This window comes from Pteropus alecto, unplaced genomic scaffold (genome assembly GCF_000325575.1).
Source record: "Pteropus alecto unplaced genomic scaffold, ASM32557v1 scaffold135, whole genome shotgun sequence".
NCBI classification, from domain to species: domain Eukaryota; kingdom Metazoa; phylum Chordata; class Mammalia; order Chiroptera; family Pteropodidae; genus Pteropus; species Pteropus alecto.
In genome coordinates, this window is record NW_006438076.1 from 453,433 (window position 1) to 472,232 (window position 18,800).

Sequence of the window (18,800 nt, forward strand, 5' to 3'; positions counted from 1 at the left end):
CATGCAGTAATTCAGAGTTTGGCTGATTTTTCCTTACCCTGCTAAGACAGATTCTTTATCTTCCTCCATCTTTGCCAAGCATCTGAGCACATTAATGAGTCTCTTTAGTCTCATGAAAGTCCTGTCACTTTCTGCAACTTAGGTTTCATTTCACCCTTAATTTTTTTTACCTAAAAAAAACCCAATAAAACCCTGTGATTTTGTAGTTAATCTGGCTTATTTTGGCTAGTGTGAGAATAATTGTTATCTCCTGTAAACTTCTCTTAATACCAGAAGGTATTTTTTTTTAATACTTCTGTGATATTGCTTTCAAAAAAGAGAATATATCTTCATCAACCTTAAATTTCTTATAACATTAACTGTAATGATAGGTAACATTTATTAATAACTCACTAAGTGCCAGGCACCATGGTGAATACTTTAAATGCATTATTTCATTTAATACTCACAAACTTGAGAATAAGAATTTTAAATGATCTCCATTTTCCAGATGAAAGATTAAGTAAGAAGGTCAGTATTACACAACTAGTTAGTGGCACTTTTGAACTCAGGGTTATTGGTCTCTGGAGCAAACTGAGTTTTTAAATTCACATCCCTAGATGGGGTAGGTATGTAAGATAAATGAATGCAGTGAATAGGGTATAAAATATAACAAAGAAAGCAGTATGATGGATGAAAGTTAAGATTTAGTCTAGTTACTGGCAAAAAAAAAAAAAAAAGAATAATCAGTTGTGTGGAGAACACATACTTTCTTTAAAGGGATCAGTCACTTCTTAGCTCCAGCCAGTTATTGCCCATGTGAGAATATGGGTCCAGTATTTCAGATTTCCTGATTTTTCAATAGAAGCCATATGAAACCACTCAGTTTCTAAATGTTAGCTGGTGGTTCAAATAAAAATAAAATTCAGTATGCAGACCTACATGGTGAGTCTAAAATAAAACATATCTGCAAGCTCAGCCTGTTTTCTGGGCAGCCAGTTTGCAATCCTTGCAATAGAGCCTGAATTCTGTTAAACCAGTTGGTTATGCTGTCTCTTAGTGCCCACCTTATGCCTTCCTTTCGCCTATGTGCTATAAATGATGGAAGTGAAAACCGTCTCTTGAATGCATGTATTTTATTTATTGCTGTTATGCAGTTGTGTTGGTTCAGATATAAGCTACAAAGATAATTCTTAGAAACTTTTTTAAAAATCTTGAATTCTTCATTTTATCTGTCTTAAACAAGAGTTCTACTATGAAGCACATCTTACATTAAGTCAATGTGAGGTTCCAAGCATTACTGAATAGTTTATTCTTGTTCATTAATTATGACTTCATCTCTCTTTCTTCTACCCTTTCTTCTTTGATACAGCTTTCACTTTCAGAAGAGCAGAATGACGTAACGAAAAATGGCTGTGAATCTAAAGAGCTGGTCTACCTCGTGCACATTGCTTGTCAGGTAACTTTGTGGCTCTGTTCTCCATTTCACATAAAATTTAATTATTTTGAGTGATTATTAAATTCCTTTCTATAATGCATTTCTCATATTGCCTGATAGAATCCACAGAAGGATACTTGTACAATATTGTAATGGAATTTGACAACGAATGACTATTGTTAAGCAAGGGAAATGAATGTGTTCATATAGTACTGTGGAATACATAGTTTAGTTTAGTACTGCAATTTGCATATCTTCTCTCTGCATTTTAAGAAAGTTTTTAAGGCTTTAGACATTTATGAATGACAAACAGTAGTGAATATGGTAACACAGATGTTTTATTCTTCCTCACAGTCATTTTGGTATTTTTGCATGTACTCAGAGTTGAAACATAATCAGTTTTATAGATATTTAATTTACAAACTTAAATGAAAATTTTTCTTGTAAAAGTAAAGGAAATATATTATTTATTGATGATAAGATTATAAGAACACACATAATTAAAAGAGCAGACCAAGTTGTTTCTGCCGCAGATGCTCACCTTTCTGACCAAGACTATAAGTTCCGCTGTGATATAACAATAGGAAATATGAATGCTGTAGAAGTGTGCTATTTCTTGATGCTTAGTAGAACTTTTTTGAAGGTAATTACTATGACTTGCTCATAATGAAACTTAAAGTATGTCATTTGTAGCGTTGATTATTTCTTCCATCAAATAAGCAAGTAGTAGTTTATTGATTCACTGTTTACTGACCCTTCTATTTTTGAATTAGCCATTGTAATGCAAGTGTTTTCAAGGAAAACTTTCTTATATACAAAGTTTTTAGTTTTGAGGGGAGAGAGTAAGATAGGGGCATTTATGGTTTTTTTCCCCCAAAAATATTATTAATATTCCTAAAGTTAAAAATTAAATAATCTGGAAAAGTCTAATGCTTATCTCATATGAGAGATACTTAGTCTTGGTGACCATAAGGAAAATCTTTTAGAATTAAATAATTTTATTTATAGGTGTCAGAATATGATATTGGAAATTGAATTTAGCTTGTATGTAAGATATTGGAAATTGAAATTAGCTTGTATGTAAATAAGATGTCCAAAGTTATATATTGTTTATTTGTGTTTTATTGTATGCCATCTTGGTTCCTTTGAGCAAGTAGGCAACTCTGAATCACTGAGTTTCATGTCATATTTCATAAAATTCTTCCATTTGGTAAGTTAAATTTTAAGTGAAAATATCAAGAGCTTTTATAATGAGCCTTTACTAATAGATGAATAAAAAAAAATCTTCTTTATCTAGATTACATGGTTGACATGTTGTAATGAATTTATTCATCTCTCTATAGCTTAACACCCTTTAGCACCTTTTCTTCTCACTGTTCATTTCCTTATGTTTTGACAATGCAACTATTTTTATTCTCATAAGCAAAACAATGTCTCAAATGTCCGTGCTGTTTTTTAAAAATTACCTTCAAAAGTTAACCATGGTATTTTGGTACCATGCATTAGAATGTATAATTATTTGATTATACTTCCATGATTATACTTCCGTGACCTAGATAGTTAGGCTGTTTCTGGGTTGTAAATATCTTGTCAAGCTGCTTAGAAAATTTCAGACTACTTGATATACTATTTATTACATCAAAGTAGTAATTTGCCACATTGTATTAATGCCAGCGCACTTCTTCTCTGCCTCACCGTAAGTAGTCATTGATGTGTTCCAATGGATTATTTCCGTATTCTTGCCACATATGTCAGCCATAAACCATATTACATGAGAATCATATTTTTTATAACTAAGAAAGATTCATAGTCAAGCCCTTTAATTTTGCTAATGAGGAGATTGAGGCCCAAATTACTGAAATAGCTTTCCTAAACTGTATGAAATCTTAGCAGGAGCTGCTAAGGACTTAAGTTTTGTGATTGCTAGCTTTTCCTACATCTCCTTGGAATTCGCAGTCTACAACAGATTTGGGAGATTGCTTAGTCTTCAGATAAGATCACTATTACACACTGATGTAATCTGTCCATTCTAGAAGCTGTTAATTCACATATTTCATATTTTTGCTAATTTCTAATTTTAAATAATGTTCTCTTGAAATTCTTTATTCATTTAGCCAAAATTCTTGGTCCTTCATTTTAACCCACTCTCTTCCCTTGTTCTTTATCTTAGAAAATGGCTAGTTTTGATTTTTTTTCCTTTCTGTAGGTTAAGCGATAATAATTCCTTTAGTATTATCTTTGAACCTTTTAATTGTGTCTTTGCCTTTGCTCTTTGAAGTTTTAATTTCTTTTTAAATTGTGAACATAGAAATGTAAACCTTGTCTTTCATAGTGAATGGATCCAAATTCAGTAGGCATTTTTGGATCACCTATTTATATAACACAGATATTATGACATGCAGTATATCATTTCATTACAACCATTCTGTGAGGTGAATAGTCTGGCTTTTATTTTACAGAAGATGAATCTGAGATTCAAGATTATGTTAATTAAAGAGAAATACTGGAATTTGGACCCTAGTCTAGTGTTTTTTTATTTCTATTCATCCATGATTTTATGATATGATTTATAGTTTGTTGGCTACTCTAAAATCTGTAAGCATATCCCAAATGTTAATAAAGAACTAGAGAAAGGCATTGAAACTGACAATCTAGTTTCTTTGCATAACTTCAGTAGATGTGGCCTATGTAGCATTCATATATATCTAAAGCTATATATAGAGAGAACTTTAAGTGAAAGTCTCAAATCAGGAGCCTATGAGTGAGAATCCAGGCCAACTGCCCAGGCCAAGAGACTATATTGTCTGAGTGATAGTAAGAATATTTAACAGTTGGCATAGGATGGGCCTAATGCAGTTGGAACAGATACTGAGATGCACATCTCAGCCATATTGGTGTGTCTCAGTTGAATATTACCCATGGATAAAACAACTGTCTTGGATGCCTTGAAGAATAGATTTTTTAATGCCCCACCTGAGCCCTCAACTCCCTCCTTCTCATACTAATTATTATTTAGGATAAGTTGTCTTAACCAATACAGACATGTTGTGCCTCAGATGTTCTCTCCATTATCTTTTTATTCTATTCTTCAAGTAAACAAACTGGGGGGAGAAGGTATTATGTAGAAAAAAATGATCAGCTAGTGTGGATGAAGAAGTACTCTTTCCAATTTGTGTTAACGATATTTATCTGAGTGTGAATACTTTTTTTTTTCTGAAAAATCTTACTAATTTTTCCTCTGCATATCTTTTACTATTCAGGAAACATGTATTTAGTTTGAGATCAATGAAAATAAATAACAATCCTAGGAAATTGAAGTATTTGTCAAGGTAGATATAGGAAAAACCGACTGTCTCAAATGTTGAAAATTCAATAATTTTAAAAAGACCAAAATTAGATAAACCTTGACTAATTATATTGAGTCCCACTACATAGAATAAAGCATTTATAAGTGTAATGTCAATGGTAGTGAGTCTTAAAAGCATTCTGTATTCTGTTGTTTTATTCTTTAGCAAATAAGCAAACATCAGCTTTAAGTGTTAATTTTAAAATGACAAATTTAAATCTAACTATTGCAAGTTTATTCTAACATGTATCATAATGAAAATTCTATTATGATTTTTTTCCTTCTGTAAGGATAGTTTTCTTAATATAAGGATAATTGTTGCTTAATAAAATACTTAGTATTTTATTGTCCTATAGTAAGCTTTAGAGTAGTTGAAGTTACTATTTCTTGCTGAGGTTGGAGTGTATTAACTACCTTTGTATTTTAACCAGAACTCATCAGCATCATAGTTGATTTTTTCTGAAAATCAAGTTTTTAAAAATATTTTCAGTAATATGAAGGCTGCATTATGTCCCAGTTGGTAAGGTAAACAGTTGGTTTTAGGGGAATGCTTTCCTACCTCAAAATATCCCCTGTACGCTGATGCTTGAAATTCCACCACCAGAAATGCATTCCTCTGTATTAAATATCTCCCCCACTCAGTCTGTTTAGAGAATGCTGTTAATAAAGGGGTGGGGTTGCATACTAACATTTGTAGAGCATCTGTTTATGAACAAAACATATAGGCAGATGGCAAACATCCTTATTTAACCTCATAACTCGTCTGTGAAATGCAAGTGTTGCTGTTCCCATGTCACAGGTGAGTAAACTACTGCGCATAGGTGTTAAGTAACTTGTAAAAGTCCAGTAACTGGGATAAGGCGAGACTTGAGATTTAAATCAAGTCTCTCTCATTACTGCCCTTCACCATACAGTTAAAGAAATGATTCATAGCATTAATTCTTTTAAATATAACTTTCCCAGGATAAAGAAACTTCCGAGAACATGGGTGAAGACTGTTCTTCCCAGAATGTGTCTGTTTACATCTCTATTATTACCAAGCTAGCACAAGCCACTATCTCGTTGAGCCATTGTCATAGCATCTGTGTTTACACTCTGTAATCAAATATAATTCTCTAAACTGCCAAAATGATGTAAACTATAAATGGAAACATGTTACTCTCATGGTTAAAACTCTACAATAGATTTCCACTGTATTTAAAACTAAACCCAACTACAACTTTACCAAAGGCCCGTGAGGACCCTACACTATCAGGACTTGCCTACCTCTTCTGCATCATGTCATCACTGTCTTCTCTCTCCTGTGCTCTAGCTCAGTTAGTTCCTAAAAGACCTGAAATTCTTTTCTGCAACAAAGCATTGAACTTTGACCAGCCCATAACTATTCACACTGAGCACTTGGTGTCTCATGTCGTCTCAGTTTTCAGGATGCAGTTTAGATATCACATTCTCAAATGGGCTTTTCTTGACCTCTCTAAATGAAGTAGATTCTTGCTTATTTCTTAGTGCCAAACTGTCATTATCTTATTTCTGTATTTATTTACTTTAAAAAGTGTTTTCTCACTAGAAGTCAGAGGTTTGATGGTCATTTGTTGTATCTCTAATGCCTCCTCCAGTCCTCAGTACTATTTAGGTGCTCAGTAGTTATTTGGTGAATGAATGAGAGGAAGAACAAATTTTTGCCTCAGAAACTTATCCCATATACACTGGGATACTTTTTTTCTCTCATTCTTCTTTTTCTGCCTTTTCAAGAATATTGATTTTTGTTCCTCTTGAATAGCAATGATTACTTCATAGGTAATAATTATTAAGATTAGAAATTAGCAGCAAATTACAATTTCAGTAGATGTATATGAATTTTTGTTTTGTTCTTTAAAAAATAATTGAACTTCTAAAATTCTATGGTTATATAGTCTGGAAATTGAATGATAAAGGCTATTTTTTTACATATGAAATTTACAGTTCTTTCATATCTGCTGATATGATAATTTTACTATTTTTAAAACTTTACTCAATGAATTGAACACAGTTTAGATGATTTGCAAATTATGCTTTAAGGTTTTAATTTTCTGAATGAAAATCTATATAAAAAGCAGACTTTATTCTGGCACACTAACATTTTGAAAAAGTGGAAAGAAATCAATTCACTGATTTATGAGGAAGTGAATTTTAAAATCCAATCCCAAGGATTTACTTTTTGAGGCTCTGAAGATCACTGCATTTATGTGGTTGGTTGTTGATATTAATTTTTGAGAGCAAAACTGCTTAGATGGAAGAGAACATGATTACTTTTTTAAATTAATGAACTTCACAGTTTTAGGTTCACAGCAAAATTGAGTGGAAAGTATGAGGTTCTCATAGAGCCCTTGTCTCCACTCATGCACAATCTCCTCCACTATGGACATCCTCCACCAACACTACATTTGTTACAATTGATGGACCTGCATTGACATACCATTGTCATCAGGGGCTAACTCATGGTCTTGTACATCCTATGGATTTAGATAAACTTATAGTGACATGTATCCACCATTATAGTATCATATGAAATAGTTTCACTGCCCTAAAATATCACCTGTGCCCTACCTGTTCATCTCTCACTTCCCACTGACTCCTGATAGCCACTGTCTTTTTTCCTGTCTTCATAGTTTTGCCTTTTCCAGATGTCATATAGTTGGAATCATACAGTATGTAGTCTTTCCAGGTTGGCTTCTTTCACTTAGTAATATGCACTTAAGTTTTCTACATGTTTTTTTCTTAACTTGATAATTTATTTCTTTTTATTACTGAATTCCATTAACTGGATGTACCACAGTTTATCCATTCACCGGATGAAGGACATCTTCATTGCTTCCAAGTTTTGGCAATTTTAATTAAAGCTGCTATAAATATTTGTGTGCAGATTGTTTTGTGGACATAACTTTTCAACTCATTTGGGTAAACACCACAGCACAATTGCAGGATCCTATGATTATAATATGTTTAGTTTTGTAAGAAACTGACAAACTATCTTCCAAAGCGGCTATAACATTTTGTGTTTTTGCCAGCAGTGAAGGAAAGTTCTTGTTGCTTCACATCTTTGCCAGTGTTCTGGATTATTGCCATTTTAATAGGTGTGTAGTGGGAGCTCACTGTTGCTTTAACTTGCATTTCCCTGATGACATATGATATGGATCATCTTTTCATATGCTCATTTGTCATCTGTATATCTTTTTGGTGAGGTATATGTTAAGATCTTTGGCCCATTTTTAAATCAGTTGCTTGGTTTCTTATTTTTGATTATTAAGAGTTCTTAGTACATTTTGGATAACAATCCCTTATCAGATATGTCTTTTGTGAATATTTTCTCCAAGTCTTTGACTTGTCTTTTTATTTAGTGTCTTCGACAGAGCAGGAAATTTTAATATCAGTGAAGTCCAGCTTATCAATTCTTTTATTGATTGTGCCTTTGGTGGTATAGCTAAAAAGAGTCATTACCAAAACCAAGATCATTTGTATTTCCTCCTATATTATGTTCTAGATTTTATTGTTTGCATTTTACATTAAAGTCTGTAGTCCATTTCAAGGTAGTTTTTGTGAAAAGTGTAAAATCTATGTCTTGATACATTTTTTTTTTTAAATTTTGCCTCTGGATGTCCAGTTGTTCCAGCAGCATTTGTTAAAATACTGTCTTTTCTCCATTGTTTTGCCTTTGATCCTTTGTCAAGGATCAGTTGACTATGTTTAGGTGGGTCTGTCTCTAGGCTTTCTATTCTGTTCTACTGATTCCTTTGCTAATACCACACTTTATGGTAAATCTTGAAGTAAAATAGTGTCAGTCCTTCAGTTTTGTTCTTCTCTTTAAATATTTTGCTAGCTATTCTGGGTCTCTTGCCTCTCTATATAAACCTTAGAATCAGTTTATCAATATTTACAGAAATAACTTGCTGGGGTTTTTGAGTGTGATAACATTTTGAATGTGTAGATCGGAACTGACATCTTGACAATATTGAGTCTGTCTATCCAAGAAAATGGTATGTATCTTCATGTATTTAATCCTTGATTTCTTTCACTCGAGTTTTGCAGTTTTCCTCATATAGCTATTGTACATATTTTATTAGTATATACCTAGGTATTTCACTTTTGGGGGAATGCTAAAGTAAATGGTATTATGTTTTTAATTTCAAATTCCATTTATTCATTGCTAGTATATAGGAAAGCAATTGGTTTTTGTATATTAACCTTGTTTGCTATCTTGCTATAATCACTTAATAATCCTGGGGTTTTTTTGGTCACTTATTTTGCATATTCTGCCTAGACAATCACTATGTGTGTACAAAAGCAGTTTTATTTTTTCCTTCCCAATTTGTATATCTTGTATTTCTTTTTCTTGTCTTATTGTATTAGCTAGGACTTCCAATACAGTGTTGAAAAGTAGTAGTAAAAGGGTACACCCTTGCCTTATTCCTGATCTTAATTGGAAAGCTTCAAGTTTTTCAACATTAACTATGATATTAGTTGTAAATTTTTAATAGATATTCTTTATCGAGTTGAGGAAGTTCACTATTCCTAGTTTACTGAGAGATTTTATCATGAATGAGTATTAGATTTTGTCAAATGCTTTTCTGCATCTGTTGATAGGATCATGTATTTTTTATTCTTTAAACTGTTGATGTAATGGATTACATTAATTGAGCTTTAAATGTTGAACCAGCCTTTCATACCTGGGATAGATTTCACTTGATCGAGGGTGTATATTTATTTTTATATATTATTGGATTCTGTTAGCTAATATTTTGTTGAGGGTTTTTGCATTAATATTGGTCTGTAAATTTTTCTTGTTCTGTCCTCACAGAATGAATTAGAACATATTCCCTCTGCTTCAGTTTTTGAAAGAGATTATAGAGAATTGGTATAAATTCTTCCTTAAATGCTTGGTATAATTCAGTAGTGAACCCATCTTGGCACGGTACTTAATCTTTTGGAAGTTTATTAATTATTGATTTATTTTTTTTTAATAGATATAAGCCTGTTCACATTATTCCTTTCTTCTTGTGTGAGTTTAGGCAGATGGTCTTTCAAGGAAAGGTCCATTTCATCTAGGTTATGAAATTTGTGGGCATAGAGTTGTTTATAGTATAGTATTTTATACGTTTATCAGATCTGTTGTAATGTTCCCTCTTCATTTCTGATATTAATAATTTGTGTCTTTTTTTTTTTCCTTAGCTTGGCTAGATATTTATGATTTTATTGATATTTTGTTTTTCTCTATTGATTTCCTGTTTTCAAGTTCATTGATTTCTGCTATACTTTTCATTCTGTTTCTTTTGGTTTTAATTTATTGTTCTTTTTCTGTTTCTTAAGATGGAATTTTAGAAATTGAGTTTGGATCTTTCTTTACTTCTATATGTATGTATTCAATTGTACCATATCTCACTAAGCACTGCTTTTGCTGTATCACACACCTTTTGGTACATTGTATCTTAATTTTCACTTAGTTAAAAATAAGTTTTAATTTTTCCTGGAATTTCTTCTCTGACCTATGTGTTATTTAGAAGTGTCTTGCTTAATATCCAAGTGTTTGGGGACTTTCTTGCTGTCTTTTTGTTATTGATTTCTAGTTTAATTTCATTGTAGTTATATACATATGTGGTTAAGATATAAAACATGCATTTATGCATGCTAACAATGTATATTAACTCCAGTCCTTACCTTTAAAAGGAGAACAAGAGAGAGAATGGGCTTTATATCTGTAATAATTGGTTCTTTAAAAAAACATCCAAAACTTTGAAACCAGAAAGTCAGCATGTTTTTTTTTTTTAAATCTCAGTAATAAATACATAGGTATATGTTATTTTTTGCACTTTTCTGATATTAGAAGTGTTGCATAATTTATAATACATGCATGTGAAAGAAAAAATAATTGCAACTCTGTGATAAGAAGTTTGTCTTTATTTTTCTTGCCTTTGTGGTTATTTTTATTTTTTATTTTTCCCATTTTAAAGAAACAAGTATTTAACCCCCTGTGGTCATTTAGGAAAGCTTTCTGTAGAAGGCATCGATTGAAATAAGAAAGCAAAGGAGCTTAACTTAAAGAGTAAAAGAGTGACTTTCCATGGCAGAAGGATTGGTGCTTAAAAATCATGGAGTCAAGAAAGGGAAAAGATAGCTCATAAATTGAGGAAATGGAAATTGAGCATAACTGGAAACAAAGAAGGGGCATGGAGGAGTAATCAGTAAGACCAGACTGTCATTTTAGACAGAACCCATGTGATGTGCAAATACGTTTGGACTTATATTTGTGGATTGGTGTTTCCCAATTCAGGTTGCTTGTCAGAATTAACTGGATCCCATTTCAGACTGATTGCACTAGCATTCAGTCTAGGACTAGGACACTGTTCTTTAAAAGCAGGATGCTGTTCTTTAAAAATTTTTGCCTCATCTGTTTTCTGATTTCATTCTAACTACTCTCTGAAACAGATCTATGTAATGGAGAATTGCAGGATTACACAAATTTATCATGTTAGTTTTTGAATATCTTTATTTAGAATTCAGCACCTCTCCTATGAAGTGATACCTTCTGTTTCTGCCCCATTTGGCTGAGGCAAATGGAGAAGAGCTACACTAAAATAGTTGTGTTCCATTCAGAGATGCTTACTCTGGAGGCTTATTATTCTCCTAGTCCCTCCAGATTTTTATGAGATGAAAGTCTCCATATAAATTTAGATTAAATTGCAAAACTAAATGGTGTGCAGTCATGACCTGTTCATCATTGCTGACCATGGGAGCTTTTAAAGGATTTTTCAGCAGTGTGATCTGATAAGCTTTATGTTTTGTATTAGGGGGAAGGGAGGCGAGGGAGGAGATCAAAGGCAAGGAGCATTAGCAGTATTCCAGGTCAGAAATGATATCAGTCCTTACTAGAGCTGTGGCCATAAGAAGTTATGGATTTAAGGGAAAATTAGAAGATAGTATGTAATAAAAATGCTCTGTGAGTGGACTTTTTTTTTTTTTACAGTAGTTTCTAAATTTATTTTATTGGTATATTCCTCCCCCAGCTTTATTTATATATATAATAGAAAATTAGTTGCTTGTATTTACATTGTACAATTCAATGATTTTTTTTCAATTATAGTTGGCATACAGTAGTATATTAGTTTCAGTTGTACGGCACAGTGATTAGAGATCTATATAACTTACTAAGTGATCACTCCACTAAATCTAGGACCTCTCTTCTCCCTTACATGTTTATTACAACATTATTAACTATTTTCCTTATGCTACAGTTTACATCTCCATGTCTATTTTGTATCTATCCATTTGTACTTCTTAATCCCTTTGCCCTTTTTTGCTACCCACCCATTTCCCCTCCTGTCTAGTAGCCCTCAAAATATTCTCTGTATCTATGAGTTTATTTCAGTTTTTGCTGTTGTCATTTATTTTGTTCTTTAGATTCTGCATGTATGTGAGATTATGTGATATTTGTCGTTCTCTATTCAACTTCCTTTATTTAGCACAATACCCTCTAGATTCATCAAGGCAATATCTTTTTCCATCCCCTTCCTTTTAGACTATGTGTGCCTTTTAATCTGAAATGACTCTCTTATAGGCAGCATACGTAGATGTCTTGTTTTCTTATCCATTCAGCCACTCTGTCTTTTGGTTAGAGCGCTTAATTCTCTTCCATTTGAAGTACTTGTTGATAGGAATGTAGTTACTACCATTCTTTATTCCTGTTTTTGATACATGTTTTTTCGTTTTTTCTGCTTAAAGAAGTCCCTCCAACATTTCCTGTAATGCTGGCTTGATGTTGATAAATTCCTTTAGTTTATTTTTGTCTGGGAAGCTCTTTATCTCTCCTTTGACTCTAAATAATGGCTTTGCTGGATAGAGTATTCTTGGCTGTAGATCCTGGGTTTTCATCATGTTGAATAGTTTGTGCCAAGCTCTTCTGCATAGTTTCTTTTGAGAAATCATCTGCCAATCTTATGGGTGCTCCCTTGTAGGTAACTAACTGCTTTTCTCTTACTGCTTTTAAGATTCTCTCTTTGTCTTTAAGCTTTGGAATTTTAATTATACTGTGTCTTGATGTGGGCCTCTTTGGGTTCCTCTTTCTTAGGACTCTCTGAGCTTCCTGGGGTTGTATGTCTATTTCCTCCACCAGGTGAGGGAAGTTTTCTATCATTATTTCTTCAAATAGCTCTTGAACTTCTTGTTTTCCTTCAAGTACCCCTAGGACCCAGATATTTTTACACGTAATTGTGTTCCATAGGCTCCTTAAATTATTATTATAGTCTTGTCTTCTTTTTTCTTGCTGTCCTGATTGAGTGCCCTTGGCTTCCCCATTCTCTATAGCAGTGATTCAGTCCTCTTCTTTATCCACTCTGTTGATTCCATCTAATATACTCTTCATCTCAGATAATGTGTCCTTCGTTTCTGACTGGTTGCCTTTTATAATTTCCATTTCCATTTTTATGTTTTTTATCTCTTTGTTAAAGTTCTCATTGAGTTGATCTACTCTTCCTCTAAGTTCATTGAGCATCTTTACAACCAGTGTTCTGAACTCTGCATCTGTTAGATTGCTTGACTCCATTATTCCTGGATCTCTGTTCTGTTCTCTCATATGGTTTCTGCTTCTTTGTCTTCCCATTTTGGTTGCCTTTCTGTGTCTGTTTCTCTGTACTAAGCAAAGCTCATGTGTCTTCCAGTCTTATTAGTGTGGCTTTGTGTAGTAGGTTTCCAGTGACACAGTCCTGAGAGGGGTTCAACTGCAGGCCAAGTTTAGCCCCAGCCTGTGCCCCTCCAGGGCCACTTGTTAAGATTCAGCAAGCAATCTACAGATACTGTGCTTATGGTTGCTTCAAGAGGCCACGCTAGAAACCAAGGCCAGCTGCTATCAGTGTGAGTCTTGGCACTGCTCAGCAAGGAACACTGAACTCAGCAGAGGATACAACAGGATGTGACTTAGGTGGGGCCGTGATTTGAGGGAAGCAGAGTTCAGGGAATCTTATGGGTGGAGCAACCTTGTTATCCAGTTTGATGGTATCTCAGCTATGGTGGAACACTGTCTACACACTTGGAGTGGAGAGGGCTCAACAGAGGAGCAATGGATACCACCTGGCAGTTTTGCCTCTGGCTCTTACTCTGACAACTCATTGTCCCCCTTTAAGTTCCTGATGCCTCCCGTGCAGCCAATTGGGCGCTGGTGCTCAGAGCAAGCAGGTCCGTCACTGTGAAAGTCCGCTTACAGACACAGCTCCTTCCTTTAAGACGTGGCTGGAGCTGCTGGCTGCCGCTGTTGTAGCCTCTGTCCCACTCAGCTGCTGGGGACTGGGCTGCCTCGTGTCTTCACCCCCTACTACCTTCTACCATGGCAGAGTGATTTCTTATTTCTCTTCCTAGTTGTAGTGCTTCTGTTCATCTAAGTCCCAGGTGACTCTGTTTGCTGTTTGCTCTGTGTTTCTGTCACAACTTTGATTTGGTTGCATTAGGGATGAACAAAGCCTTCATCATCCACGCCTTCTTTTCTGCCTCCTTGATTTTCATTTTTAATGAGTTTGTGGAATTAGGCAAGGACAGGAAGAAAGCCTGAGAAGTGGGGAGAGATAATAGGTTCTAGATTATGTAAACATACCAAATCCTTATAGATGAAGACTTAAGTAGTTTTAATTCTTCAGTATATTTCCAATCTCAGTCATGGAAAATATTGGCGAAAACTAATTAACAACCTGATTTTATTTTTCTTTAAGTTTTGGTAATAATCCCTTATCTAAAATTATTTTATGGTTCTTTCTGTGAGTTTAAGGTCACATGACCACCTAACAATTATTGTTTCTAAAGAGAACCAATGGACTTTGATCAGTGGTAAGAAGAGGATTAATGAAGAGTTCTATCTTATTTTCCATTATTAACCTTCTAATGTAATAAAACTCACTAGATTTTGGATTTATTTACTATCAAGTTAATAGAAGCTTTTCATTAGAAAATATAAAATCTCATGAAAGAAATACCATTTTAGAGTAAGGTCTGATTTATGAGTATTTTCTGATAGAGATGAAGTATAGGAGTCTTTTTTTTCTTATCCATAGGGCAAAAGTTGGATTGTTAAAAGAAGTTATGAAGATTTTCGAGTACTTGATAAACATCTTCATCTATGTATTTATGACCGACGATTCTCCCAGCTCTCAGAGCTTCCCCGTTCTGATGCCCTGAAGGACACTCCAGAGGTAATCATGATATTTAAATGAGCAGAAAATTTTTCCTGTATACTAAATAAATGCTTACATTGAACATTCAGGATGATTCCTGGGATTATGTAATTATTTCATGACTGAAAAACTAGTAATGTTATATAGGATGTTTAGTAAACTAGGTTCAGTGTATAATTTTATAAGGGAAAAAGCTCTTATAAATGGGCAATATATATGGGCAGACCATTTTACAAAGAGAATGTAAAATCTGGAAGCAAAACTATGGAAAAACATTCATCTCGCTAATAAAAATATAAAAGATTTAAATAAATTTTTTAAAAGGGAATAGATTCTTTATAACATCAGAAAATAAAATCATCGGGGAATGAAAAATTGTGAGGAATGTTTGAAAGTAGATGGGATGGGGTAAGACTTATGGGGGCAAGAAATTTAGCATAAAGTACATGTACAAGAGGCGTGCTAAAGACAGATAAACTAGAAATCTTATATGTAAAAACAATGTAGTCGTGCACTGTATGACAACATTTTGGTCAAGAGTGGGCCACATATATGACAGGTTTCATAAGATTATAATGGAGCTGAAAAATGTCTGTTGCCTAGTGATGCAATAGCCATCATAACATCATAGCACAACACATTACTCAAGTGTTTGTGGTGATGCTGGTGTAAACAAATCTGTTGTGTTGCCAGTCATGTAAAAGTATAGCATATACAATTATTCACAATACGTAATACTCTATGATAATAAATGACTACGTTACTAATTTATGTATTTATATAGTATACTTTCATCATTGTATTAGAGTGTACTCTTTCCACTTAAAATTTTTTTTCAGTATGTTATGTTATGCTGGCAGCAGCCTCATGTCATCTCATGTTTACCACATCTCTTGATTGCATCATTTGCTCTTGTGCTTGATTTAATCTTATGTTGTTTATGCAGTAACGTGCTGTATAGGCTTGTAGCCTAGGAAGAATAGGCTGCCCCATATAGCCTAGGTGTGTAGTAGTCTATACCATCTAGGTTTGTGTAAGTGCACTCTCTGATGTTCACACAGTGATGAACTTGCCTAAGGGTGCATTTCTCAGAATATATCCCCATCAGTTAAATGGTGTATAACTATAAACAAAAGAGCTGAGAAGAGCAAACAAGGGTTTGAGGAACATGATTATTATCCTTAGAAAGAAAATGAGGCAATCACGTTCATGGAATGAGCAGATTTTCACAAAAATTAAACAGTCAGATCTTAAAAATGAACATACGGTCATTTAAATTAATTTTAATGATAGTAAACCTGAATAACTGGACTACATTCAAAAGAGACACAGATGAAGAGAGAATTAGTGAGCTGGGAGATCAAGCTTTATAAGATACAGCCCCAAAATGGATAAAAAGATGAAAAGTTGTGAGAGAGTAGTTGGGAATCAGAGAGAGTAGATCCAGAAATCCCTGTTTCTCTTTTCTTAGAGTTATAAGAAGAGAGTGGATGGAAGTAACTGAAAATTAAGAAATATAAGAAAATCCTCTAAAGCTAAAGAGAGATGTTTTTAGATTAAATGTGCCCATGAAATGCTGAATAATGAATGAAAAGACATACATTTAGAAACATATAGTGAAAATTTTAAATGCCAAAACAATACCCAAAAAGCTTCTAGAGAGCAAATAACAGATTTTTGCAAAAGAACAAGAATTGTATTGGCATTAGACTCCTCAGCAGCCACAGTAGATATTTGAGAACAGTGCAAAATATCTTCCACTTACTGAGGGGAAGCCATTTCATATCTATAATTAATTCTGAGGCAATTAAGTAGGTAGGACAAAATAGTGGCATCATCCGTCATGCAGAACTAACACTGCAGCGGAATCTCAAGAATGTCTTTTAACCACTAGGTCTTTTGTCTTATAGAAAACTTAGAAGTCTATCTCCATTTCTCATCTCTGTCTATCTGTTGCATTTTTCTCTGTCATACTGTCTCAGAACATGGTCACTACCAACAAGTCCCAGGTTTTTATCACTTGTAAGACAGCAGCCAGATTGAGCTGCAATTTTTTATCACAATTCCCAATTACTGCAATAACCCTTGTTAGGTAAGCTCATGTTCTATCACATTCCTGGACTAATTAGCTGACCCATGGTGTAGGATCATGTATGAACATGGCTGTCCTGCCATACCTGAGTTCATGGAAGATTACTGTAGGTCATGGAGAAAAAATTTCAGAGTACCTGGGGGAAGCTGGGCAGAAAAGCCAAGTATGTCTCTGCTATAATTATCTTTTATATTTTCAATACAAAAATAGAAAGAAAAAGCAATAAAATAGGAAGCAATAAAATAGTATATCCCTTGATTATGAGGGGCTATGAGTTAATGTTCGATAAAAGATAGGGAATTACATGTAATTGTCTGTAATATGTTATTATATGTAGGATCAGTTCATGGAACTAAGCCTTTGTAAAGGATCTCTGTAACTACTAAAATACTAAAAATTCTGCAGATTTCCTATCTCCCCCCACCCTAGAAACAACTAATTTACAAGTTCTGACAGAGAATGTAGTATTTTTACTCTGATTTACCACTGAATTTTCTCTTTCTCTTTAGTCAGTCACTCAGATGCTTATGGCTTACCTGTCCCGTCTTTCAGCTATTGCTGGCAACAAGATCAACTGTGGACCTGCCCTTACTTGGATGGAGGTATTATCTAATTTACTACTCATTAAAGTTTATTTTTAAGTTGTCTACTTAAGAAATTTAATATTAGATTAATTTTGATAGATGTTGAATTTCAGGAATCGAAGAAATAGAGTTTATTCTCATCTTCTAGAAGGAAAGATATGTGACATTACATAATTTTCAACTCAGATGTCATTTTTTGATCATCTAGATAACTAATTTTAATATTGTTTTATAAATTGCAATGATTCCCGTTATTTTGGTGTATTAATGTATACATTTAGAAAGGTATGTTTATTTTTTTCAGTTGATTTAGCAATTGAAAATATGAACAAGAGACAATTAACGTTTTAAAAGATCCAATTTAAGAATAAGTCTTGAGTGACTCTGGTCAAGATGGTGGAATAGGTAAACTCGGTGTCCACATCCTCCCACAACCACAGCAGAATTACAGCTAAATTATAGAACCACCATCACTGAGAACTATTTGAAGACTAGCTGAATGGAAGTCCTATAACTAAGGATGTAAAGAAGAAGCCACATCAGGACTGGTAGGAGAGGCAGAGGTGTGGAACGAGGCTGGTCTCACACCCATGGTGTGGCAATTAAGAACAGGGAGGGATGTCTCAGATATAGAGGTCCTCCCTGAGAAGTGACTGGTTCCAGCTTCACACAGAGCTTCCCAGCCCAAAGCACCAGTGCTGAGAAGAGTAATCCTCCTAACAGCCTGCTGTGAAAACCAGCAGGGGTTGTGTTCGAGAAAGATAAAAGAATGCTAGAGACTGAGGTGCTCATCTTAAAGGACCGTGCACAGACTCATTCACTCACAAACTCACTCACTCTAAGCTCCAACATAGGGGAAGCAGCTCGAAAAGTTCCAGGGGCACATGAGGAGAAACTAAATTGATTAACTTCAGGGCAGGCATTGGAGTGGCAGACATTAGAGCAACTCTCCTCATGCACAGAAGCACTAGCAGGCGACATTGTTCCTTTGTGGACCTCTTCTTTTACCAAGCCTGCTCAGTGCAGGAGAGTGCCAAATATGAGCTTTCCATTACTATGGCTAACAACATTCACTCCACCCTAATTATTCCCTGAGGCCCCGCCCACCACATTGCCTGCCTGACCTGAGACTCTTCCAGCAGTTCCTCCACGCAAGCGGCCTGCCTTGTCTCAC

General features: G+C 34.3%; 1 protein-coding gene across 2 annotated transcripts in view; it reads left to right on the plus strand.

Moving 5' to 3' along the window:
* The window catches only part of ARHGAP32 (Rho GTPase activating protein 32), a 173,907-nt gene that overhangs the window by 55,960 nt on the left and 99,147 nt on the right, over nucleotides 1–18,800 (plus strand). For both annotated transcript variants that reach the window (XM_006915185.3, XM_015592038.2), the window contains exons 4-6: nucleotides 1,352–1,438; nucleotides 14,831–14,968; nucleotides 17,552–17,644. In XM_006915185.3, the coding sequence (XP_006915247.2) occupies nucleotides 1,352–1,438; nucleotides 14,831–14,968; nucleotides 17,552–17,644 (318 nt within the window). The remainder of the gene's footprint in view (nucleotides 1–1,351; nucleotides 1,439–14,830; nucleotides 14,969–17,551; nucleotides 17,645–18,800) is intronic.